Source organism: Salmo salar, chromosome ssa12, assembly GCF_905237065.1.
Source record: "Salmo salar chromosome ssa12, Ssal_v3.1, whole genome shotgun sequence".
NCBI classification, from domain to species: Eukaryota; Metazoa; Chordata; class Actinopteri; order Salmoniformes; family Salmonidae; genus Salmo; species Salmo salar.
This window is the reverse complement of record NC_059453.1, coordinates 34,207,378-34,233,978: the sequence shown is the minus strand read 5'-3', so window position 1 is coordinate 34,233,978 and position 26,601 is coordinate 34,207,378. Positions and strand designations below refer to the sequence as shown.

At 45.4% G+C, this 26,601-nt stretch overlaps 1 protein-coding gene and 1 non-coding gene across 8 annotated transcripts in view; both read right to left on the bottom strand.

Moving 5' to 3' along the window:
* Positions 1–4,517: 4,517 nt before the first annotated feature.
* The window catches only part of LOC106564875 (ubiquitin carboxyl-terminal hydrolase 34), a 72,893-nt gene continuing 50,809 nt past the window's right edge, over positions 4,518–26,601 (bottom strand). For 5 of the 7 annotated variants that reach the window (XM_045691277.1, XM_045691280.1, XM_045691279.1 and 2 more), the window contains exons 53-78: positions 26,514–26,579; positions 26,323–26,403; positions 26,121–26,206; positions 25,343–25,511; positions 24,974–25,048; positions 24,727–24,878; positions 24,210–24,363; positions 23,896–23,952; positions 23,631–23,735; positions 22,310–22,457; positions 20,028–20,158; positions 17,767–17,940; positions 17,246–17,419; positions 16,608–16,763; positions 16,085–16,242; positions 12,230–12,308; positions 11,150–11,276; positions 10,446–10,553; positions 10,196–10,300; positions 9,716–9,840; positions 9,014–9,137; positions 8,811–8,890; positions 8,454–8,594; positions 8,002–8,148; positions 7,668–7,824; positions 4,518–7,442 (exon numbers count right to left, since the gene is read on the bottom strand). In XM_045691277.1, coding sequence (XP_045547233.1) covers positions 6,670–7,442; positions 7,668–7,824; positions 8,002–8,148; positions 8,454–8,594; positions 8,811–8,890; positions 9,014–9,137; positions 9,716–9,840; positions 10,196–10,300; positions 10,446–10,553; positions 11,150–11,276; positions 12,230–12,308; positions 16,085–16,242; positions 16,608–16,763; positions 17,246–17,419; positions 17,767–17,940; positions 20,028–20,158; positions 22,310–22,457; positions 23,631–23,735; positions 23,896–23,952; positions 24,210–24,363; positions 24,727–24,878; positions 24,974–25,048; positions 25,343–25,511; positions 26,121–26,206; positions 26,323–26,403; positions 26,514–26,579 — 3,852 coding nt within the window. In that variant the 3' untranslated portion in view covers positions 4,518–6,669. The remainder of the gene's footprint in view (positions 7,443–7,667; positions 7,825–8,001; positions 8,149–8,453; positions 8,595–8,810; positions 8,891–9,013; positions 9,138–9,715; positions 9,841–10,195; positions 10,301–10,445; positions 10,554–11,149; positions 11,277–12,229; positions 12,309–16,084; positions 16,243–16,607; positions 16,764–17,245; positions 17,420–17,766; positions 17,941–20,027; positions 20,159–22,309; positions 22,458–23,630; positions 23,736–23,895; positions 23,953–24,209; positions 24,364–24,726; positions 24,879–24,973; positions 25,049–25,342; positions 25,512–26,120; positions 26,207–26,322; positions 26,404–26,513; positions 26,580–26,601) is intronic. The other 2 variants (XM_045691278.1, XM_045691281.1) reach the window with 1 other exon arrangement.
* Positions 25,779–25,912, bottom strand: LOC123725789 (small nucleolar RNA SNORA17). Its single transcript, XR_006758302.1, has one exon. It is a non-coding gene; the product is annotated as a small nucleolar RNA SNORA17 (small nucleolar RNA).

The following is a 26,601-nucleotide window of genomic DNA, read 5'->3' as shown; positions in this document are numbered from 1 at the left end:
TGGAGCGCTCATGCAAATTGCCGCATTCACGTGCTAGTCGGAACTAGGAAACTTGCTAACTGGTTGTAGTTTACACGGCATATACAGTACCAGTCAAAAGTTAACATACCTACTCATTCAAGGGTTTCTTTATTTTGACTATTTTCTACATAGTAGAATAATAGTGAAGACATCAAAACTATGAAATAACACATGGAATCATGTAGTAACTAAAAAAATCGAAATGTATTTTATATTGTCACGTATACTACCTTTCCGGCACTTGAGGTCGTCAGGCTGCTCCTTATTACGCACACCTGTCACTATCGGTACGCACATCAGCGCCTCAGACTCACCTGGACTCAATCGCCTGCCTGATTACCTTCCCGATATGTATATATCACTCCCTTTGGTTCTTTCTCTAGGCGTTATTAACTCTGTTCCTGTGTCCCATGTCTGTACGCTACTCATTTAGTTATTAAATGCCCTCCCTGTACTTGCTTCCTGACTCCCAGCGTACACTTTACTTATATGAGATTCTTCAAAGTAGCCACCATTTGCCTTGATGACAGCTTTGCACTATTGGCATTCTCTCAACCAACGTCACCAGGAATGCTTTTCAAACAGTCTGGAAGGAGTTCCCACAAATGCTGAGCACTTGTTGACAGCTTTTCCTTCACTCTGCCGTCCAACTCATCCCAAACCATCTCAATTGGTTTGAGATCGGGTGATTGTGGAGGCCAGGTCATCTGATGCAACACTTCATCACTCTCCCAATTGATCAAATAGCCCTTACACAGCCTGGAGGTGTGTTGGGTCATTGTCCTGTTGAAAAACAAATGATAGTCCCACTAGGCGCAAACCAGATGGGATGACATATCGCTGCAGAATGCTGTGGTAGCCATGCTGGTTAAGTGTGCCTTGAATTCTAAATAAATCACAAACAGTGTCACCAGGAAGCACCCCCACACCATCACACCTTCTCCATCCTCCACGGTGGGAACCACACATGCGGAGATCATCCGTTCACCTACTCTGTGTCTCACAAAGACACGGCGGTTGGAACCAAAAATCTCAAAACTCAGATTTCCACTGGTCTAATGTCCATTGCCCGTGTTTCTTGGCCCAAGCAAGTCCTTTAGTATAGGTTTCTTTGCAGCAATTAGACCATGAAGGTCTGATTCACGCAGTCTTCGCTGAACAGTTGATGTTGAGATGTGTCTGTTACTTGAACTCTGTGAAGCATTTATTTGGGCTGCAATTTCTGAGGCTGCTAACTCTAATGAACTTATCCTCCGCAGCAGAGGTAACTCCAGGTCTCCCTTTCCTGTGGCAGTCCTCATGAGAGCCAGTTTCATCATAGCGCTTGGTGGTTTTTATGACTGCACTTGAAGAAACTTAACGTTTCTGACATTTTCCGGATTGACTGACCTTCATGTCTTATAGTAATGATGGACTGTCGTTTCTCTAGTCTTATTTGAGCTGTTCTTGCCATAATATGGACTTGGTCTTTTACCAAATAGGGCCGTCTTCTGTATACCACCCCTACCTTGTCACAACACAACTGATTGGCTCAAACGCATTAAGCAGGAAAGAAATTCCAAAAATTAACAAGGCACACCTGTTAATTGAAAAGCATTCCAGGTGGCTACGTCATGAAGCTGGTTGAGAGAATGCAAAGTGTGCAAAGTTGTCATCAAGGCAAAGGGTGGCTACTTTGAAGAATCTCAAATATAGCATATATTTTGATTTGTTTAACACTTTTTTGGTTACTTCATGATTCCATGTGTTATTTCATAGTTTTGATGTCTTCACTATCATTCTACAATGTAGAAAATAGTCAAAATAAAGAAAAACCCGTGAATGAGGTGTGTCCAAACGTTTGACTGGTACTCTAGTTATCCAGGTCTCAAGACTAACTAAAATCAGAATCCTCCCAAAGTGCAATTTCAACCGTCGCAAACTGAAGATGAACCATCCCAAAATAAAATACCTTGTTTATTTTTATGTTTTGATATGCCAACATGGATCTAGTCTAGGACCTAAGTCATTCACAGTGATTTAAAAGGCTAATAAGAGCAGTGGTGTAAAGTACTTAAGTCATTTTTTAAATTATCTGTACTTTCCTATTTATATTTTGGACAACTTTTTCTTCACTACATTCCTAAAGAAAATAATGTACTTTTAACTCCATACATTGTCCATGAAACCCAAAAGAACTAGTTACATTTTGAATGCTTAGCAGGGCAGGAAAATGGTCCAAGTCATACACTTAAAGAGAACATCCCTTGTCATCCCTACTGCCTCTGATCTGGCAGTCTCACTAAACACAAACGCTTCGTTTGTAAATTATGTCTGAGTGTTGGATTGTGCCCCTGGCTTTCCGTAAATAAGAAAAAAATCGTGCCTTCTCATTTGCTTAATATAAAGAATTTGAAATGATTTATACTTTTACTTTTGATACTTAAGTATATTTTAGCAATTCAATGACTTTTGATACTTAATTATATGGAAAACCAAATACTTTTATTCAAGTAATATTTTACTGGGTGACTTTCACTTTTACTTGAGTCATTTTCTATTAAGGTGAAGTTGAAGTCGGAAGTGTACATACACCTTAGCCAAATACATTTAAACTCAGTTTCACAATTCATGACATTTAATCCTAGTAACAATTCCCTGTTTTAGGTCAGTTAGGATCACCACTTTATTTTAAGAATGTGAAATGTCAGAATAATAGTAGAGAGAATGATTTATTTCAGCTTTTATTTCTTTCATCACATTCCCAGTGGGTCAGAAGTTTACATACACTCAATTAGTATTTGGTAGCATTGCCTTTAAATTGTTTAACTTGGGTCAAACGTTTCAGGTAGCCTTCCACAAGCTTCCCACAATAAGTCAGGTTTGTAGATGTCCTTGCTCACACACATTTTTTCAGTTCACACACAGTCCACAAAGTTTCTATAGGATTTGAGGTAAAGCCATTTTGCCACAACTTTGGAAGTATGCTTGGGGTCATTGTCCATTTGGAAGACCCATTGGCAACCAAGCTTTAACTTCCTTACTGATGTCTTGAGATGTTGCTTCAATATATCCACAATTTTCCTCCTCATGATGCCATCTATTTTGTGAAGTGCACCAGTCCCTCTTACAGCAAAGCACCCCCACAACATGATGCTGCCACCCCCGTGCTTCACGGTTGGGATGGTGTTCTTTGGCTTGCAAGCATTTCCCTTTTTTCTCCGAAAATAACGATGATCATTATGGCCTAACAGTTCTATTTTTGTTTCGTCAGACCAGAGGACATTTCTCCAAAAAGTACAATCTTTGTCCCCATGTACAGTTGCAAACCGTAAGTATGGCTTTTTTATGGCGGTTTTGGAGCAGTGGCCTCCTTCTTGCTGAGCGGCCTTTCAGGTTATGTCGATATAGGACTCGTTTTACTGTGGATATAGATACTTTTGCACCGGTGTCCTCCAGCATCTTCACAATGTCTTTTGCTGTTGTTCTGGAATTTATTTGCACTTTTCGCACCAAAGTACGTTCAGAATCCGTCACCTTCCTGAGCGGTATGATAGCTGCGTGGTCCCATGATGTTTATACTTGCGTACTATTGTTTGTACAGATGAACATGGTACCTCCAGGCATTTGGAAATTGCTCCCAAAGATGAACCAGACTTGTGGAGGTCTAGAATTTTCTTTCTGTCTTGGCTGATTTCTTTTGATTTTCCCATGATGTCAAGCAAAGAGGCACTGAGTTTGAAGGTACACCTCCAATTGACTCAAATGATGTCAATTAGCCTATCAGCAGCTTCTTAAGCCATGACATCATTTACTGGAATTTTCCAAAACTGTTTAAAGGCACAGTCAACTTAGTGTATGTAAACTTCAGACCCACTGAAATTGTGATACAGTAAATTATAAGTGAAATAATCTGTCTGTAAACAATTGTTGGAAAAATTACTTGTGTCATGCACAAAGTGGATGTCCTAACCGACTTGCCAAAACTATAGTTTGTTAACAAATGTGTGGAGTGGTTAAAAAAATGAGTTAATGACGCCAACCTAAGTATATGTTCCGACTTCAACTTGTATAGACTTGGAATCACTGGCCACTTTAATAATGGAACACTAGTCACTATAATGTTTAAATAATGCCTACAGTATATACTGCTTTACTCATCTCATATATATATATATATATACTGTATTCTACTCTACTGTATTTTAGTCAATGCCACTCCATTGCTCAATCTAATATTTCTTAATTCCATTATTTTACTTTTAGATGTGTGTATTGTTGTGAATTGTTAAGATACTACTGCGCTGTTGGAGCTAGGAACACAAGCATTTCGCTACACACGCAATAACAATGCTAAATACGTGTATGTGACCAATAAAATTATTTGATTTGTGTGCCTTTCCAAATCATGCATTTACCCAAGATGGACCAATCAAGTTGTAGAAAAATCACAGATGATCAATGGAAACAGGATGCACCTGAGCTCAATTACAAGTCTCATAGCAAAAGGGTCTGAATACTTGTAAATAATGTTTATTATTTTTAAAATGTAATTCGTAGTCCAGCAGCCCAAGACAATCCTAGTCATATTAGCAACCCATGCTAGCTGTTGCATCTTTAGATCTCCCCTCTTTCTAAATGCTCATCTCGGTCACATAATACCACTGACATACGGTGCGCTTTTTACGACGGCTCCCGCCAATTGCATTTTGGAACATTCGAGTGTAGCCTATACTGCATTGTGCGCATTTATGCGCTTACCATGGGCCGGCGCAGCCAAAAGCATATTTGGCAGTGGGGAGATACGATCATAAAATAAGGAACTGATTCTGTGGTGCAAAGCCAGAAAGCCTGTAGGTGCTTGGCGCTTTACAGTGGGAAACCAAACTTATCATGGCATATTATTGGGGGGGTTGAAATTGACCCGTTGTACCGCAAATCACACACCTGCCCGAAGGGTCCCTGTGTAAGCTGGTCTTCAGTACCCTGTAACAAATCAACACAAATTTAACAGGATGTTATGATAAAATACCGTCAACATACACACACAGGTCTCTCAAGACCAGGATCGGGAAATGTAGAGTAACGCTATGTCATCTCCTCAAGGACAGTTTCTAGACTGTGTATCTGTTTCAAAACAGTGATCTAGCATTGGGGTGTGCACGACTTTCACCATCACAACATACGACCCAGTCAGACAGATTGTTAAGGTGTAAAGTAAAACCAGACGGAGTAAAAAAAACAAGAGCAGAGCTAATAGCAGCGGCCATTTTGTCACAGTCTCCCCAAATACCTCTCTCAAAACTGCTGCAGTCCAAGGATCAGGTTTCTCTAGAAAACATACTCCATCTAAATGCGATACATTTGATTTGATAAAGACAAGGTTCAATTACACAGCAGTGTAACGCATAGTGTAATGTGTCTGGAAACATTCTAGTAAACCTTACGACCATGGTGAAGGCTTGGGGCGGCAGGTAGCCTAGTGGTTAGAGCGTTGGGGCCAGTAACCGAAAGGTTACTAGATCGAATCCCCGAGCTGACAAGGTAAAAATCTGTCGTTCTTCCCCTGAACAAGGCAGTTAACCCACTGTTCCTAGGCCATCAGTGTAAATAAGAATTTCTTCTTAACTGACTTGACTAATTAAATAAAGATTAAATAAAAATAATAAAAGGCTGTATGGGGGAATCCTTAAAACAGTAAGTCAATCACATTGCTAAATCAATCTGATTTACTCCAGGATGTTTGAGGATGCTATAGAAAATGTATCATAGCTCATTGTCGTTTCCAGTTCATAATTATACATATTACAATTTATTAATTCATCCTATATTGAAAAAAAAAAAAATAAAACCAGAAGCAAGAAGGACAATATGGAATGTATTTTCAGTAAATAAAATAAAGCTCCTACTGTCACACCAAGTCTGCTTTATTTCACCCACAGATATCGTGTCAAATAAAGCACCATTATATATATATAAAGATATATATATCTATCGTTTTCATATACACCGCCAGGCAACAACTAGAGAAGATTCTTTACAGAATCAAGTTTCTTGTGGTTCTTTTTTAATGTACAGGTAAACTTAGTTTGGATATTAACCACAGAAAAAAGCAAGGCAACTTTTGCCTCTTTCATAAAGTACAAAACTGGCACAGAGGACACCATTTTATACAGAGTAAAAATGCAATCAAATTAAATTGCATACAGAAGAGACTAAAATTTCTGTAAACCTTTCCCCATTACAGCAACCTCAAACAAATAAAACACTTCAAAAAGAACTCTGAAATCAGTTAAAAAAAAACAACGTTATTTTTGCCCTTAGAAAAAATGTGCTATAGTTTTTTATAACTTGATCTTTTTCGTCCAATGGATCGGCGGCTGTGCATGTTTATAGTCATTTGGGAGCATGCCGTCTAGCGCCTTCTTCTGTCATTGAAGCCGGAGAAGAGAGATCACGTGACATACCGGAGCACAAGAGCCAATCGATAGAAACACATCAGCAGAGGCCAACGCAACACACAGAGAAAAGGGAAACGACAAACGAAAGGATGAAAACAGGGAAAGAAAAGTGTTAAACGAAAGAGCATAATTAATTTAGAGAAAAGAAATAACAGACAAAAAAAAGATATTAAAAGGGCTCATGGTGCTGACAATAATAATGGTGATGTCACGAGGAGGCGGAGCAGGGCCCTTTCCCAGATAGTTTTGTAACCACGGCGATAGTGGCCTCCACTGTCCTGTAGAGCATTTCCAGTGTGTCCGGAGGCGGGGCCGAGTTTGTCAGAGCCTGCGAGGGGGCGTGGCTACTGCACCCTGGGACCTCCGGCCCCTCTCCTGCCAGCCCCAGGGCAGATGGGAAGGCCAGGTCCTCCGAGGCCAGGGCGGCCGAGCCTCCGCAAGTCTTAGAGCCCGTCTCCCTCTCCTCCTTTGTCTCAGCCATTGCCGCCGTTGCTTCCCTCCTCTCTTCCTCCTCCGCTCCTGCCATCGCTGCCTGCTGAGTCTGAGACGACTGAAGCTCCTCCCCCCCCTGTCCGCCGCCGTACGACAACTCTCCCGTCTCCGGGAGGGAGGAAGAGGATGATGATGAGGACGACGAGGAAGAGGAAGCCTCCATTTTCTCCTCCTTGGGGGAGGTGTCCCCTGGGGGTTGGCTGCAACTGGTGGCAGCGGTAGGATCCGGTGAGGGCGGGTCGTGCTCGGTTCCCGGGTCGATGAGGGACGAGGAGTCCCGTGTCTCTGTGTCCGAGGTGCTGGTGGGAGTCAGTGCCTCCTGGTGCTCCGGCTTCAGCTCGACACATGGGGGGAGGGATGAGGCGGCGGCGCAGGTGGGTCCGGAAACGGTCACACCCCCGGTGCTGGTGCCCGCGCTGGTGCCCTCCCCGGGGCCGTCGTCGCTACTCATCCGCCGGCGCTTCACTGGGGTGGCGCCCTCTTCCTCCGCTGAGAGAGAAGAAACTCAGGTGATTAACCTTCACATTGTGTACAGGTACTGCCATCATTAGCGTTTTCAACTTCAATTCATCATTTCCCAACGAGTTTAAATGATAGAGTCCAACCCTGTTATGTGACAATAGGCTGAAAGGGACACCACACTTGACTACCATCAAAGCGTTTAAATGTTTCATGTTTGTGACAGTATACTGTATGCATGAGTGTGTGTCGTACCTTTGGCCTTGCGGTCCTTGGCCTCCTGTTCGAGCGCGCTGCGTTGCTGCACACAGGCGCTACACTTGGACAGCAACTCCTGCAGGGCCGGACCCAGAGCCGGGTCCAGCACCTGGGGTGTGTGTATGGACAACATCAACGCCAACGCTCGCAGGTCCTAAAGAGAGGGAGGTAGAGAGACAAAAGAACCGAAAGTGAATAAGGCGCGAATAGTGCATCATCAGAATGTGAATAAGGCGCGAATAGTGCATCATCAGAATGTGAATAAGGCGCGAATAGTGCATCATCAGAATGTGAATAAGGCGCGAATAGTGTATGAATAAGGGGTACAGACAGCGTTGAGGAGGCCGCTGGTCTTGCTCAGCTCCAGGCGGTGCGAGGCCAGCTCGGGCTGTAGGCTGTGGTACTCGTTCAGCAGGTTGGTCACCAGCAGACTGATCAGGTTGGCGCAGCTGGGGCCTGACAGCACCTGGCTCTGGACCTGAGAGATGACACACACACACTTACGGTCATGCACTCGCAAGGCACATCAACTTGGTATTTAAAGTAGCAAGGGGTTGGCCTGAGTCCCAGATCAGATTATGCCGTCTCGCCAACATCATTGGGGTCATTTGAAGTTGATAAGATGGCAAAACAGATCTGGGACTCAGGCTACGCATGAAACCTTGGTAAAGGGTGCACTTCGTCATTGGATGCATAAATGAAATTACAGGCTATAAACAGGCTAAAGCAGAGGCTGTCAGCGTTGAAATAAACGGATGGTAGCGATGGCTCCAAGATGGCTACCTTGTGCAGGAAGCAGGTGAGGAAGGAGTAGGCCATGTTGTTGTTGAGGAAGGTCCTCTCATCCATCAGGATGCACTTGATGTACTCGCCGAAGGCCGGGTCCTCGCACAGTAGCTTCACACACGTCTTAGCCAGGGCTGACTACAGAACAGTACAGGAGATGTCAGTGACAGTGTACAATTAGTGTGTTTGTAGATTTAGATGCGGGTTAAGTGTATTTGAGATGCGCGTTAAGTGTGTTTCAGATGTGTGTTAAGTGTGTTTGCAAGTGAGAGAAATAGTGTGAGTGACTGTATTTGAGTGAGTGTTTGTGTTAAAGTGTGTGTTCGCACGTCTGTGTAAGTGTGTGTTATTTACCTGAGACTGGCAAAGCTCCGTCCACAGCTTGGGGAAGAGGGCCAAGTGCAGAGGCAAGCCCTCGTACGCTATCAGGACACCTGGAGTCAGAGAGACATGGTCATATTGGAGACCCCAGATACACACATACACAACCATAGAGCCTCTTAGGTCATTAGATAGAGAAACATTAGAAATGCATCCACACACAAACCCCCACTTACTCAGTTTGACAAGGGTCTCTGTGAACTTCTCGCAGTTGATGGCGACTCGACAAAGCAGGTGGATGAACTGGTGGTAAGACAGAAAGTAGTCTTGGAGCATCCGGTCATACACCTCATCTTTACCCTGAGAGAGGAAGGAGCGAGAGGAGGTAGGAGAGAGAGGAAGGGGAGAGAGAGGAAGGGGAGAGAGAGGAAGGGGAGAGAGAGGAAGGAGAGAGAGAGGAAGGAGAGAGAGAGGAAGGAGAGAGAGAAAGGAGAGAGAGAAAGGAGAGAGAAAGGAGAGAGAGAAAGGAGAGAGAGAAAGGAGAGAGAGAAAGGAGAGAGAGAAAGGAGAGAGAGAGACATGGAAGTTGATGATCATTGTCAACGACAGCAAGAAGACCACACTAGCGCAAACATACACACGGAATGAACAGACCTTGAACTGCGAAGAAACATCAGCTGCGGCCCTACCGGGCACCGTTTCCACTTATCCAACCATTCTTTTAACCAGGTAGGACACATTTCATTTAAGAGAAGACACCAGGTAAGCTATCGAGAACAATCTCCCCAAAAACAAAGATCCTCTTCAGCATTAAGACCACTGGTCTGTTAACTACCATCAATACTTAAGATGAAGACAGTCTTTGGCACAAAGCTCATGTTAAGAAACTGATGAATCGGCCAAGAGACAAAGCAGTGGTACTATTCAGAGAGACACACCTTGCTGGTCTCCACCATGGAAGGCAGGAGGCACATGTTGAGTTCAGGACGAGGGGGTCTGATGATGTTCTTGCCTCCCATCAGCTTGATGTTCTCTCTGCAGGGCAGGTAAGGCCCAAAGGACACTGTGTACAAAGAGACAGTCACATTCACACAAATCACAGAGGGACAAATCCTACCTGGTCTCACGCAAATCTACAGCAACATTTAAGTCAACGGGAGATTTGGACAAAAAAAACATGTTTATTTTCTCTCTCGATATCTGCAGGACAGTCAGAGACTCCCCGGTACTCTGGCCTGCACTAGGAGAACCAGAGGCTACAGACAGAGCCAGGGTTCTTATGACAGCATGCTGCTACATATAATACGTCAACTGTGTAGTCTTCTTCATCATTATTATTTTCATGATTGCTTGTGTTGGTCCTCGTTAACTTGCGTCAGTACATTAGTTGTTAGCGTAGCAGTTGGAGAGGGACTCACTGGGGATGTTGCTGTGGTGGTAGGTGCAGTGGTTGTGCTGCAGGAAGGGCACCAGCGTGTGCAGGAAGTCATGGGGACTCAACAGGACCAGCTCCTTCAGGACATCTGGACGGGGGGAACAGAAACACACAGGAACTAGTTGTGGCATCACGTCGAGGGATTTGAATTGTTCCAAAGGTCTATTGTATATACGATGTGGAATAGTTTAGAGGGGAAATATTATCCAAATGGTGTGTGTGTGTTCTCTCACCCAGGCAGGCGTTGCGGAGCTCCGGGGGGCTGTAGGAGTTGAGGAGGGTGAGCAGCTTGTGGGCGAAGTCAATCCTCTCCTGCCACTGGATAAGAGCCTGCTTCACGTCTATAGGAGAACAGTTATACAGAGACGTTACACCAGGGTCCTTAAATAAAAAGGCTGTGACAGAAGAACACAGGGCTTATTCACAAGGGGGTGAATCCTAACTTTCACTTCAGTCAAATGTTCTCTTAGTCATTAGCATTGATGTCAATGGGAGACAGAACATTTGACTTGGAAAGGTAGGTGGTCAGTATAGAATAAATATCTTCAAAGTAACGACTCGGGATGTCGGTTGTGACATGAAAGCTTAGTTTTAGTAATAATACTTGTTCACATTTTACCACTTTAGATTCTACAAAACAATAAAAAAAGTTGCTAGCGAAAGCCAGGATACTTGTCACATAACTGGCGTGTTCTTTTTTTAAAAACTTCCTGTCGCAAGGCATTCTGGTACTTGCAGTCAATAGCGTAATCCAATACTAACTTATACAACAGAAATATGTACATAGTTCTCTCAATCTCCATCACATGAATTCTACAAATATTTTACTCTTACATATAAAATATCTTTAGATACAGCTCAATGAATAAACATGAACTCTGTAACCCATTAAAGTTACAACATCCAGAGAGGGGGAGTGTGGGTAGCTTTTGCTGACCTTTGCGCTGCAGATAGGGCCGCGTGGCCTTGAGTACCGACAGGAAGATGGACAGCAGCTCCACCAGGTCCCCCGTCACATGACACGCTGTGGCCTCGTGGTACATCATGTGCAGGGTGTTGAACGACTAGAGAGAGAGAGAGAGAGAGAGAGAGAGAGAGAGAGAGACAGAGAGAGAGACAGAGAGAGAGACAGAGAGCGAGACAGAGAGCGAGACAGAGAGCGAGACAGAGAGCGAGACAGAGAGAGAGACAGAGAGAGAGACAGAGAGAGAGACAGAGAGAGAGACAGAGAGAGAGACAGAGAGACAGAGAGAGAGACAGAGAGACAGAGAGAGACACAGAGAGACACAGAGAGACACAGAGAGACACAGAGAGACACAGAGAGACACAGAGACAGAGAGAGACAGAGAGAGACAGAGAGAGAGAGAGAGACACAGAGAGACAGGTCAAATGACAGGCAACAGTTTATGTTTGAAATTAAACCTACATTGACGCTTAACGTTCCTACACTTTACAGTAAAATATCATTTTACTGGATACAGTTCACAATGAAGAAACTATCAAACTACTGACATTATTTGCAGGGTGTTGAATGACTGCAGGATGCAGAGAGAGGGAGAGAGGGAGGGAGGGAGGGAGGGGGGAGGGAGGGGGAGGGGGAGGGAGGGAGGGAGGGAGGGAGGGAGGGAGGAGGGGGAGGGGGGAGGGAGGGGGGAGGGAGAGAGAGAGGGAGGGAGGGAGGGGCATGTCAAAGGACAGGACATGATTTATGTAACAGCTGATGTCATGATGAACCTCTATAAACACCCTTTAGTTTGAGAAACTATATTGGATATAAACTACATTAAAAAGCTCATATTATTAACCCGTTAACTCCAACCAAGTCTTGATTTCCGCTTTCACTCGGCTGAGTGATGAACGAGACTTGGAAATGTGACGAGTCTACCCCCAACCCCACTTTCCTAAAACAAACTCAGAATTATAATAAACAAGCCAGGGAAATGATGCAATGTATAAATGGTTCAATATAAGCCTGATGACCATAACTAGTAAACGTGTGCAGAAGGTCTCGTCGTACCTCTGTCATCAGGATGAGTCCTCTGTTGAAGACCACCAGTAGTCTGTCCTCGTCGTTCTCCAGTAACACACGGAAGGCACTGGGAATGAAGACACAAAACACCAGATACATTATATCATAGACATATACAGGATTTCACACAGCTTTCATTTCAAAAGAAACACCGTGCCCATGTGATTCTCTAAAAAGGCATCAGTCATCTCTCTGGTTAGGTTACCATGTGATTCTCTAAAAAGGCATCTCTCTGGTTAGGTTACCATGTGATTCTCTAAAAAGGCATCTCTCTGGTTAGGTTGCCATGTGATTCTCTAAAAAGGCATCTCTCTGGTTAGGTTACCATGTGATTCTCTAAAAAGGCATCAGTCATCTCTCTGGTTAGGTTACCATGTGATTCTCTAAAAAGGCATCAGTCATCTCTCTGGTTAGGTTACCATGTGATTCTCTAAAAAGGCATCAGTCATCTCTCTGGTTAGGTTACCATGTGATTCTCTAAAAAGGCATCTCTCTGGTTAGGTTACCATGTGATTCTCTAAAAAGGCATCTCTCTGGTTAGGTTACCATGTGATTCTCTAAAAAGGCATCTCTCTGGTTAGGTTACCATGTGATTCTCTAAAAAGGCATCTCTCTGGTTAGGTTACCATGTGATTCTCTAAAAAGGCATCTCTCTGGTTAGGTTACCATGTGATTCTCTAAAAAGGCATCTCTCTGGTTAGGTTACCATGTGATTCTCTAAAAAGGCATCTCTCTGGTTAGGTTACCATGTGATTCTCTAAAAGGCATCTCTCTGGTTAGGTTACCATGTGATTCTCTAAAAAGGCATCTCTCTGGTTAGGTTACCATGTGATTCTCTAAAAAGGCATCTCTCTGGTTAGGTTACCATGTGATTCTCTAAAAGGCATCTCTCTGGTTAGGTTACCATGTGATTCTCTAAAAAGGCATCTCTCTGGTTAGGTTACCATGTGATTCTCTAAAAAGGCATCTCTCTGGTTAGGTTACCATGTGATTCTCTAAAAAGGCATCTCTCTGGTTAGGTTACCATGTGATTCTCTAAAAAGGCATCTCTCTGGTTAGGTTACCATGTGATTCTCTAAAAGGCATCTCTCTGGTTAGGTTACCATGTGATTCTCTAAAAAGGCATCTCTCTGGTTAGGTTACCATGTGATTCTCTAAAAAGGCATCTCTCTGGTTAGGTTACCATGTGATTCTCTAAAAAGGCATCTCTCTGGTTAGGTTACCATGTGATTCTCTAAAAAGGCATCTCTCTGGTTAGGTTACCATGTGATTCTCTAAAAAGGCATCTCTCTGGTTAGGTTACCATGTGATTCTCTAAAAAGGCATCTCTCTGGTTAGGTTACCATGTGATTCTCTAAAAGGCATCTCTCTGGTTAGGTTACCATGTGATTCTCTAAAAGGCATCTCTCTGGTTAGGTTACCATGTGATTCTCTAAAAAGGCATCTCTCTGGTTAGGTTACCATGTGATTCTCTAAAAGGCATCTCTCTGGTTAGGTTACCATGTGATTCTCTAAAAGGCATCTCTCTGGTTAGGTTACCATGTGATTCTCTAAAAAGGCATCTCTCTGGTTAGGTTACCATGTGATTCTCTAAAAAGGCATCTCTCTGGTTAGGTTACCATGTGATTCTCTAAAAAGGCATCTCTCTGGTTAGGTTACCATGTGATTCTCTAAAAAGGCATCTCTCTGGTTAGGTTACCATGTGATTCTCTAAAAGGCATCTCTCTGGTTAGGTTACCATGTGATTCTCTAAAAAGGCATCTCTCTGGTTAGGTTACCATGTGATTCTCTAAAAAGGCATCTCTCTGGTTAGGTTGCCATGTGATTCTCTAAAAAGGCATCTCTCTGGTTAGGTTGCCATGTGTTCATATTTTAAAGCTCTGCAGATGCTTCTTATCTGGGCCGTGTTCATTTGGGCATGCAAATGTTTTTAAAACGTTTTGCAACAAATGATTGTGTCCTATTGGACAATTCCAGGTAGTCCCTGTTTGTCCTTTTTCTTCCATGTGGTGCCTTATGAACATGACCCTGGTGGCAAGTGTGAGTGAGCAGGTTCCCCCTCCCTTGCCCCCTGTGCGCGATCTCCCCTCTCTCTGTCTCTGTGTGTGTGTGTGTGTGTGTTCTCCTCTCTGTGTGTGTGTGTGTGTTCTCCTCTCTGTGTGTGTGTGTGTGTGTGTTCTCCTCTCTGTGTGTGTGTGTGTGTTCTCCTCTCTGTGTGTGTGTGTGTGTGTGTGTGTGTGTTCTCCTCTCTGTGTGTGTGTGTGTGTGTTCTCCTCTCTGTGTGTGTGTGTGTGTGTGTTCTCCTCTCTGTGTGTGTGTGTGTGTTCTCCTCTCTGTGTGTGTGTGTGTGTGTGTGTGTTCTCCTCTCTGTGTGTGTGTGTGTGTGTTCTCCTCTCTGTGTGTGTGTGTGTGTTCTCCTCTCTGTGTGTGTGTGTGTGTGTTCTCCTCTCTGTGTGTGTGTGTGTGTGTGTTCTCCTCTCTGTGTGTGTGTGTGTGTGTGTGTTCTCCTCTCTGTGTGTGTGTGTGTGTTCTCCTCTCTGTGTGTGTGTGTGTGTGTGTGTTCTCCTCTCTGTGTGTGTGTGTGTGTTCTCCTCTCTGTGTGTGTGTGTTTTCTGTGTGTGTGTGTGTGTGTTCTCCTCTCTGTGTGTGTGTGTGTGTGTGTGTTCTCCTCTCTGTGTGTGTGTGTGTGTGTGTTCTCCTCTCTGTGTGTGTGTGTGTGTGTGTGTGTTCTCCTCTCTGTGTGTGTGTGTGTGTGTTCTCCTCTCTGTGTGTGTGTGTGTGTGTTCTCCTCTCTGTGTGTGTGTGTGTGTGTGTGTTCTCCTCTCTGTGTGTGTGTGTGTGTGTGTGTGTTCTCCTCTCTGTGTGTGTGTGTGTGTGTGTGTTCTCCTCTCTGTGTGTGTGTGTGTGTGTGTTCTCCTCTCTGTGTGTGTGTGTGTGTGTTCTCCTCTCGTGTGTGTGTGTGTGTGTGTGTTCTCCTCTCTGTGTGTGTGTGTGTGTGTGTGTTCTCCTCTCTGTGTGTGTGTGTGTGTGTGTTCTCCTCTCTGTGTGTGTGTGTGTGTGTTCTCCTCTCTGTGTGTGTGTGTGTGTGTGTTCTCCTCTCTGTGTGTGTGTGTGTGTGTTCTCCTCTCTGTGTGTGTGTGTGTGTGTTCTCCTCTCGTGTGTGTGTGTGTGTGTGTGTTCTCCTCTCTGTGTGTGTGTGTGTGTGTGTTCTCCTCTCTGTGTGTGTGTGTGTGTTCTCCTCTGTGTGTGTGTGTTCTCCTCTCTCTGTGTGTGTGTGTGTGTGTGTTCTCCTCTGTGTGTGTGTGTGTGTGTGTGTGTGTTCTCCTCTGTGTGTGTGTGTGTGTGTGTGTGTGTGTTCTCCTCTGTGTGTGTGTGTGTGTGTGTGTGTGTGTTCTCCTCTGTGTGTGTGTGTGTGTGTTCTCCTCTGTGTGTGTGTGTGTGTTCTCCTCTGTGTGTGTGTGTGTGTGTGTTCTCCTCTGTGTGTGTGTGTGTGTGTTCTCTTCTCTGTGTGTGTGTGTGTTCTCCTCTCTGTGTGTGTGTGTGTTCTCCTCTCTGTGTGTGTGTGTGTGTTCTCTTCTCTGTGTGTGTGTGTGTTCTCCTCTCTGTGTGTGTGTGTGTGTTCTCCTCTCTGTGTGTGTGTGTGTGTGTGTTCTCCTCTCTGTGTGTGTGTGTGTGTGTTCTCTTCTCTGTGTGTGTGTGTGTTCTCCTCTCTGTGTGTGTGTGTGTGTGTGTGTGTTCTCCTCTCTGTGTGTGTGTGTGTGTTCTCCTCTCTGTGTGTGTGTGTGTGTTCTCCTCTCTGTGTGTGTGTGTGTGTGTGTGTGTGTTGTCCTCTCTGTGTGTTACCTGATGAGTGTGGTCCAGCAGGAGCGTCCGTCCAGGCAGCGGAGGTAGCAGCTGATGGTGGTCTTCTTAAACTGCTTGACGTCCTCCAGCTCTTCCTCCCTCATGTCCGACCGCTGGGCCACAAACAGCTGCATCAGGTTGAACAGCTCCTCCACCGCCTGCAGGGGGACAGACACACCAGACACACCAGACACACCAGCCAGTGGTCAGAGATTCAACAGAGACAAACGCAAATCAACCTCATACAGGAGTCAGAGAGCCCATCTAGAAACATCAGCCCCCACTACTACCCATCTGATCTCTTCAGGAAGTGCCTAGGGGATGTTTCTGGACAGGGCACATGACTGAGGGGGTCATGGACATAGGCAGTATAACAGAGGGGTAAGATAGTTGCCTGAGGCAGTAAGAGAAAACAGATAGATTGACAGTCACATGGATAGACAACACACACCAGCACCCAGTCAAATCAGGTAATCTTCCCATTATACACAAAGGGACAGAGTCAGTCAGTCAGACCACCCACCCCTGGGTACTGGCTGGCGTGCGGCGTCAGGTTCTTGAAGGCCCACTGGATGTTCTGGTGCGAGGCCAGCTGACGGGTGAAGGCGGGCGACTGCTCGCAGCACATCCTCAGGATGCCGTAGTACGCCGGCAGCATTCCCCGGTTGAACAGCACCACCTGTTGGGAAAGCAGGCTTTCAGACTCGCCTCTAGCGACTTGTGTTCCTGCTAGTAACATTTGTACATTTACAACTTGTTCCTGGATAAACAGCTAAGAAAAGTTTCAGAGACCGCCGCTCAACGCTAGTCGAAGACGCTTCTTTGCACTGAAGGTTAAAACTACTGAACTGTTGGACGTAGGTGCAGGGAGTTGGGTAAACATGAAGTTGGAATGGACAGTAGTCTGTGGCAGTAGCGTGGAAGCATTAGTCCTAAAAGTGGTTGTGGAAAACGTGCACCACACAACTCATCACCTACTGGAGGTAGAATTATGCAACTTCCTAAACATGCTTCAGATTGGTATCGCCTTTGCCCATTTTAGTGTCATGCTTCCCAACGGTTGACCAAGTGGTACTGGTCCTATTGCTAGGACCTCTGCTCGCATCTAGATTTACATTTTTATAATTAGGCTGTCTTTGCAGCTATATTTATTATTTCCACCTCCTGGTCGTCGTGGTCGGCCAGGATGTAGTTGAAGGCGATGTTCTTAGTGACCACGGCGTTCTGGACGACCAGCCGGACGTTCTCGGGACACTCCATACAGACGTTGTGCCAGAAGGAGAGCAGGGCCTGCTTGTTGTGGTTCGTGGCGATGGCTGGTTCAGACAGCTTGGGCTGACAGAGAAACATGGAGAAAGATCAGACAAGTGTTCTTACTGCAGCTGAATTATTTCATTACTATCACTAATGTTATTCTTCAATAAGGTGTGTGTAGGTGAACACACCACAGAGGAAGAGAAACCAAACAAATCTAAAAGTAGTTGATATGCTTCATTGTTTTATTTGAAGTGTACGCCTTGAGATGTACTAAACACCTGTATTTATTCTAGTGTAGTGCGGTGAACGCACAGACAAACTTCTAATGACTTTATGAATAATATGCAAATATAATACTAGTCTAATTTATCGCACTGAACTCTTCCCGAAGCAAACAAAGCCCTTTCACCCTCCCATCCCCTCACCTGGAAGAGGTTCCACAGGTCCATGAAGTAACCGGAGAACATGAGCTTCTCCGTCTTGGAGATGAGGCAGTAGGTCATGAAGCTGAAGTACTGCACCAGCTTGGTGGTCCCATGCACCGCCGCGTCCACGTACAGCTTGGCCCGGCCCAGCAGGCCCAGAAGCAGGTTGTACACCTGGTATAGGAGCCAAGGGAAAGACTGGAGATATTATTCTCTATTTTTCATACAAAATAACCATAACTTCAAAACGGTTCCTCTGAAACACGGACACTTCAATCTAATCGTTGTACATGCATAATACAATTTCTTCAAAAGACACAGTTAGTCTCCTTTATGGGTTGTAAATTAAATCCACTAATCCCAGTTTCAACAAAATATCTGTACTTGAAGTCTTCGAAATAGAAGATATCATCCAAAGTCTGAGCAGGTGATCAGAAAATACCAGGATATGGATATTATTGCCGAGACCTGATTGGTCCACTAATGATGGACACCGTTTGACCTGACCCCATTTTAACTGTATAATTAGCTCATTAGTGGTAGTAATCTTGTTGTGGGTTAGGTTGTTGGAGCTTATGTGTTATTGTAGCGACAAGGAGAAGTACAAAGTGTCGGTCTCAGGTCACACACCGTTGGTGCTGTATATGAACACTAAGGAAGTAGGTAAGAGAGCAACAGTCAGGTTGATGTTAAGCCAAGTTAGTTTGTGAGCAACAAGGGCAAGGAGAGGTGGAACTCAACATCAATGTGAGGACAAGAGTTGAAGAGGGAGGAAACATCTGTGGGGGACCAGAGGGGCCCCAGCGACACTAACTACAGCTCTCTCTCTCACACAGACACACACTCGGCCACAGAAGGTTCTGGACACCAACAAGAGAGGCACAGACCTAGTTTCCGTCCAGCAACAGAGACTCATTGTTTATCTTAGACTTACAAGAAGGGGAAATCCGCCTAGTCGGGGTATAAATATATATGCTTGTGTAACTTGCACGCAGGGACGGTCCTTGCCTTTCTGCCGCCCTAGGCGAGACAACAAAAAAACGTCCAAAAGACGTCGCCTCATGCTTGTAATTTACCGTTTTTTTTTTTTTACCAGGTAAGTTGACTGAGAACACATTCTCATGTACAGCAACGGCCTGGGGAATAATTACAAGGGAGAGGAGGGGGATGAATCAGCCAATTGGAAGCTGGGGATGATTAGGTGGCCATGATGGTATGAGGGCCAGCTTGGGAATTTAGCCAGGACACCGGGGTTAACAACCCTACTCTTACGATAAGTGCCATGGGATCTTTAGTGACCACAGAGAGTCAGGACACTCGTTTAATGTCCCATCCAAAAGACAGCACCGTACACAGGGCAGTGTCATGGGGTATTGGGATATTTTTTAGACCAGAGGTAAAGAGTGCCTCCTACTGGCCCTCCAACACCACTTCCAGCAGCATCTGGTCTCCCATCCAGGGACTGACCAGGACCAACCCTGCTTAGCTTCAGAGGCAAGCCAGCAGTGGGATGCAGGGTGGTATGCTGCTGGCTTACTGGGGTGCAGCCTACCATGTCGGCCAGCCCTGGAATTTTATGAATACCCATACACATGGTAGGCCCACCATTTGGAAAACAGGCCGTTGCATTGGCATTATTAGTCCCGATTCCTGTGACTAATCAATTTGGCTATTTAAGCTCTGAATATCAGCTACCCAACTTCATCAGGAGTTATCGTGAGCCTATTTGAAATGTGTTTGCACAACAGGAAATGCAGAAATATTTGAATTTTTCGCTATGATCAACTGGTCAAAAAAATGTACAGATACAAACTTGAAACCACTGATCATGACAACGGGGTGATAGTAGATTCTAGACAGTCCATTTTACTCTGACCTGACCTGTTTTTAGGATACGTTGTTTGTTAACGTGACAGGGTATTTTTTATGTGATTGGGCGCCATTTCATTTGATCAGAGAAACCTGCATGATGTAAAAAGTGTCTGTCTTAATAAATTGTCAAATTGTATCTGCAGCCTGTAGACTACAGAAAAGGCTACGTGCTCATTCTACCATATGCTTTATCGGCTACATGATTTGCGTTACGATTTTCCTTTTGACCGAATGTTGGTGGAGCGCCGCATCTCTGCAATAGCACCCTGGAGAAGCGCGCTGGAAATGGACAAGCACAATATTTTACGCCCCCCTTTTCTCGGTGTCCGTCTGTACCATGAGTAGAACCGAACACTAATAGAACACAGGACTGCAGTGAGTACCCGTACCTGGTGGAGCACCACGGTGGTGTCGGGGGACAGGGGCAGGTCCCGCGTGGGGAGGTGGAGGGAACGCGTGGAGCGGAACATCTGGCGGAACGAGTTGCTGGGAATCAGGGAGACCAGGAGGTAGGCTGCCGCTAGAGGGACAGAGGGACAATTCAGAGTTAGAGAAGCATTTTGTCTAAATGACTGTCCTTTTTATATTTCCAGGCTAACTACACACAATTGTTATTTTGCTAGAGTGAGAAGAGAATGATGGGGGATGAGTGCAGTGGTACCTAGCACTCTGTTGGTTCTCTGTGAGAGGTGGGGATGGAAGCGAGAGAGGGAGTAACAAATAACACACAAGATGAAAGGGCACTTTTGTAACCCGTTTAGGGCATTGTTTTATGGGGAGCTTTTGTAACCTACACTATATATACACAAAAGTATGTGGACACGCTGCTGACAGCTGTATAAAATCGAGCATAGACAAGCATTGGCAGTAGAATGGCCTTACTGAAGAGCTCAGTGACTTTAAAAACGTTGGACGGGCTTCCCTGATAGAGCTGCCCCGGTCAACTGTAAGATCAGATGGATGCAGGAATGATTGCGCAAGGCCAGGGGTCAAAGCACCACATAGCTTAACCATGGAAATGCTGAACAGGATGGAGTGGCGTTGTGTTGTAGTGAAATCTGTATTTAATGTTTGCTTTATGGACTTCTTTCAAAGACGTCGTTGCAGCGCCATCTACTTGCTGTATTTATTTCCTTGTTTTTGAGAGAAACTCCTACTCAAATGAATTTATTTCCTTTGTTATTGTTGACGTCAACGTTTTTATTCTGATACCACTATTTTTGTACTATACTCTTGTTTTATTCTGTTGAATGAAAGGCTGAGAGACCACAGCCCAATTTGGACTGCATGTTAAGAGGCTGCATGTTTCATCTGAGAAGTACGTGTTCGGCAAGTGGAAATATGTCTGATAAGCAGTAAGAAGTTCGCTTTATGATCCTTCGAGGTCGGCTCTTCCTATCATTCTGAATCCAAATTCACCAAGCGTTGGATTGTTCACCCACTTATATAAACCTTCCATTGATCTCACTGTGCAATCATTACACAAGGACTGTGAGGAGAATGTGTATACAGAAGATCCCAGAAGAAAGAAAGAAAAGTTAATTTTCTTAACGCCTTGTATCTGGTGGCAACCTGACCGACAGGAAGTAGAGGAGAAAGCCCCTCTTGCACAGCACCACTTTTTAATAAGAGCGTTGATACTATGGAAAAAAGAATGATGAACAAAAATCACCCTATTTTGAAGTGGAAACGTCTAGGAGCAACAACGGCTCAACCGCAAAGTGGTAGGCCGCACAAGCTCATAGAACAGGACCACCGAGTGCCCGTAGGGCGCAAAAATCGTCTGTCCTCGGTTTCAACACTCAATACAGAGTTCCAAAACTGCCTCTGGAAGCAACGTCAGCACAATAACTGTTTCTATGGAACTTCATGAAATGGGTTTCCATGGCCGAGCAGCCACACACACAAGACTAAGATCACCATGTGCAATGCCAAGCAAGCTGGAGTGGTGTAAAGCTCGTCGCCATTGGACTCTGGAGCAGCGGAAACGCGTTCTCTGGAATGATGAAACACGATTCATCATCTGGCAGTCCGACGGACTAATCTGGGTTTGGCAGATGCCAGGACGACGCTACCTGCCCCAATGCATAGTGCCAACTGTAAAGTTTGGTGGAGGAGGAATAATGGTCTGGGTCTGTATTTCATGGTTTGCGCTAGGCCCCTTAGTTCTAGTGAAGGGAAATCTTAACGCTACAGCATGACATGCTAGACGATTCTGTACTTCCAACTTTGTGGCAACAGTTTGGGAAGGCCCTTTCCTGTTTCAGCATGACAATGCCCCCATGCACAAAGCGAGGTCCATACAGAAATCGTTGGTCAAGATCGGTGTGGAAGAACTTGACTGGCCTGCACAGGGCCCTGACCTCAACCCCAGAGAACACTTTTGGGATGAATTGGAACGCTGCGAGCCAGGCCTAATCGCCCAACATCAATGGCCGACATCACTAATGCTCGTGGCTGAATGGAAGCAAGTCCCCGCAGCAATGTTCCAACATCTAATGGAAAGCGTTCCCAGAAGAGCGGAGGCTGTTTTTGCAGAAAAGGGGAGACCAACTCCATATTTAATGGCCATGATTTTGGAATGACAAGTACGACGAGCAGGTGTCCATATACTTTGCAGTGTAGCTAGTACGAACTTCCAGACAGAGAAAGACATCACACGTGTTCTTACAGGTGCGGACACGGGGGTAGTTGTGGGCCAGTAGGAAGCGCTCCACCCAGTTTTCCATGTTCTGCAGCACCCAGCTGTGAGCCAGCTTGTTCCTGGGGGTCTGCACCGCCAACCAGTCCAGACACTGGCTAGGGTTGTACTCTATCACCTGGGAGAGAACACACGCAACAAATATTTTAGGCAACGGCATCAAGATTAACTGAAATAACTTGATAATGTGGATTAAGGACAAATAGATGAATAAATTGATGTTTAACTGAAGTAACGTGATAATTTGTACGTCGCTCTGGATAAGAGCGTCTGCTAAATGACTTAAATGTAAATGTAATAAAGAACAATGAATCAGATGAACCTATGTGCCTTCAAAGCCCATCACTAAGCTAAGGACCCTGGGACTGAACACCTCCCTTTGCAACTGGATCCTGGACTTCCTGTCGGGCCGCTCCTAGGTGGTATGGGTAGGCAACAAGACATCCGCCTCGCTGACCATCAACACCGGGTCCCCTCAGGGGCGCGTGCTTAGTCCCCTCCTATAATCCCTGTTCACCCACGACTGCGTGGCAACGCCTAACTCCAACACCATCATTAAGTTCACTGACGACACGACGGTGATAGGCCTGATCACCGACGACAAGACAGCCTATAGGGAGGTCAGTGACCTGGCAGTGTGGTGCCAGGACAACAACCTCTTCCCTCAACGTCAGCAAGACAAAAAGGAGCTGATCGAGGACTACAGGAAACGGAGAGCCGAGCACGCCCCCATCCACGGGCTGTAGTGGCGTGGGTCTAGAGCCTCATGTTCCTCACTAAGGAATTATCATGGTCCACACACACCAACACAGTCGTCAAGGCCACACAATGCCTCTTGCCGCTCAGGAGGCTGAAACAATTTGGCATGGGCCCTCAGATTCTCAACCAAGTTCTACAGCTGCACCATTGAGAGAATCTTGACTGGCTGAGTCACCGCTTGGTACGGCAACTGCTAGATGGCTACCCGGACTATCTGCATTGACCCTTTTTGCACCAGCTCTTGACTCATCACATACGCTGCTGCTACTGTTTATTATCTATCCTGTTGCCGAGTCACTTGACCCCTACCTATATGTGCACATCTACCTCAATGACCTTGTACCCCTGCACATCGACTTGGCTATATACACGGGTAACAGCACCAAGATATTATTTATTTCTTCTATTATTATAATTGTTCTATCTAAACCGTTGGGAAGGGCCCGTAAGGATCACTGTTAGTCTACACCTGCTGTTAACGAAGCATGTGACCAATAACATGTGATTCTATGTTGAGTGTGTGTGACCGTACCTCCCAGATCCTCTGTAATATGTATGAGGCGAAGGAAGGCATGCCCGGAGGACCACCTGACAGCTCCATCAGCATGGTGAGCAGCTTGAAGAAAGGGTTTGCCGCCTAAAAGAGGGATGCAGAGAGAGAGAGCGAGAGAGAAGGGGATAGAGAGAGATGAGAGAAAGTAGAGCACATTTAAGGGATAAATTGAGATTTGTGCAAACTAATAATTGAGTTGGATAATAGATTGAGAGCATTATGTATTAAAAGTATAGGTTCTCACATCAGTGCTTACCTCAGGCGTCAGTTTAGCGATAGAGGTGAAGAGCATGGATACAATCTGGAATAGAACACAGGAGAAATGATGTCTGTGTATGTATGTCATTATAATTATTATTATTATTTGGTGGGTGCTTATATTTGTCCCATTTCAAACATGTAAAAGTGTGTATTAATACAAATTGGAAATGTGCTTTTTGCAAATTCCAACTGTCCCTGAGACACCCTCGGAGAGTGGGGTCACGGCCAGGGTCTGCCATTAACAACGGTGACGTGTTTGTTTGTGGGTGCGTGTGCCCCGGTGCGTGTTAAACGTACGTGCTCGGCCAGGCGGTTGTTGTAGCGACACAGGCTGAAGATGAGGTTGCAGGTCTGCCTGATGTTGATGCCGTCTCGGATGTGCTGGAAGAGGAAAGGGAAGCCTTTCCCCCCGGTCAGGGCTGCCATGTCACTCTGGGACAGAGTCAGGTGTCTGGAGAGAGACGGAGGGAGAAAAGGAGATTAGAATGAAGGTGAAATTAAGCATATGAAGAAGGGGGAGGATTTGATAGATAAATTGGGTGCTGAATGTGGTAGTATTTATAGCTAACTTCTGGGCTGTATTACCAACACTATGTTGTCCTGCGCCAAAGCTATGAACATTTCCTGTGACCCAGCAAATGTACAATACCAAATTGTCTAGTCACAACAATTTTCTAGTTCTGGGTGATACTCAAATTGCCCAGTACCATTGACTAATCTCACTTTGCGAGCAGCAGGTCAAATCCCTGTGCCATATATGGCTTTCCTGTGTCCCAAGTGGTGCCGTGGCCATCTCTGCCCGGCAGTGCCCTACCTCTCAGAGCGGGACTGTTCCACCAGCAGGGCGATGAGAGCTATCATCTTCTCCAAGGCGGCCGGGCGGTACTTCTCTTCCGCCAGGGACAAGATGTCCTCCTCCTCATCCTCCTCTTCTCCCTCCTCCTCAGACAGCACTTCCACCTGGGGCTGGGGTGACCGGGTCATTACACATACCGTCACAGAAACACACACACACACACACACACACAAACACACACACACACAAACTAGCGTATACTTACGTTCTCAGGCCCCTTGGTGCCCATGTAGAAGTGCACCATGATGGAAATGGCTTGTAGGGACAGAAGGAACTGACTCTGGAGGAATGAGAAAAGAGAAAAACAGACTGTTAGCAAAAACCTTGTTCTCTAAAAATACTTTTAGCCATGTATCTTGGTGAGGTAATACCAAGGTCATGGGGTTCACGCCCTGCAGGAATCACAGAAAACATACTGAAAATGTATGCACTCAGAGAGCAGGCTCTGGTCAAATGTAGTACACTCTGTCGGTAATAGGGTGCCATTTGGAACTCATTTTTACACAGTTAAGTCCTTTGGGATAAGTGTCAAGAGTATATTCCTATAAAATGACTATTGTTATCCACGACCCACCTCCTCCTCTCCCATCTTGGCAAACTCGTAGAGGAAGGCGAAGTACTCGGTCAGGTGTTTGCTGTGGGGCTTGACGCCATGCTCCATGATGGACAGCAGCGTCTTGACGAAGCGCGTCACGCACGAGCGGCTGCCGATGTCCTCCACCGGCCCGTCCATGTCGTCAGACCTGGAGGCCGCACACAGGAAGTGACATCAGACAACTTCAGGTCACGTTCATTCGGTACCAAACAAATGAAAATGGACTGAAACTGAAAGGGACTACCTTGAACTCCCATTTTCGTTTTGTGTTGCAAAGCATTTTGAAACGTTCTCTGTTGAGTACCTTAATGAACATGACCCAGGTGATACAGTGGAATTACACTTGGGAGTTTTCCCTGAGTTTGTCCGGAACATTATCAAATCTAAACTTCTTTGGTTAGTGACCATTTCCCTCCATGTTGTGCCACAAAACTCCAAGTGCCCACAGTGCTAGGACAACTTGGTGACACGTGGCGCCTTTCTCTCAGCCAGCTAATGACGGACAGACACAACACGGTGATGTCACGCTGCATCGCCTCTAGTGGCAGCAAAACATGATCAGCTCGAGAGCCACGTTATAGACGACTCATGGGATATCAGAAACTAGTTTAATAAGGGAAAAATTCTAAAAAATAAAATGTACACGTAAGCCATCAATTGTTTACGCTATAAAGCTTACAAATTAACATGTTTCTGAGCTGTGAGTGATTGATTGGCTGGCTGGTTGATTGATTTCTACATAAGCAACCATTCCTACCCGTCCTCCATGCCAGGTTGTAGGTAGAGGTGGGCGTGGACGGGCCGTAGCCTCTGGATGACGTGGATACACAGCCTCTGAAACATCTGATGGAGGACAACAGGGCAGAGAGTGTGAGCGAGTGAGTGAGCGAGTGAGTGAGTGAGCGAGTGAGTGAGTGTATGAGTGTGTGTGTGCCGAACAATCTGATTGGGGCTCTCACCTGTCGAACAATCTGATTGGGGCACTTGATGAGGATCTGCATGGGCCACCAGTTGTCATCAGCCATGCGGTCCAAAAACCACTGAAAGACCACACGAAAACAGGAAGTTAGCAATTACCCTGATAAAGACTGAAAACCATTCAGCACAATATGTGGTCCCCGATTTGTGCTTCAACAAACAGTCAATTTACCTCGCAGGCCGCCTGGCTGTTGTTGAATTGTTTGGTCAGGAGCTCGATCCACTGCAACATGGTGGGCTGAAAACACACAGACGAAATT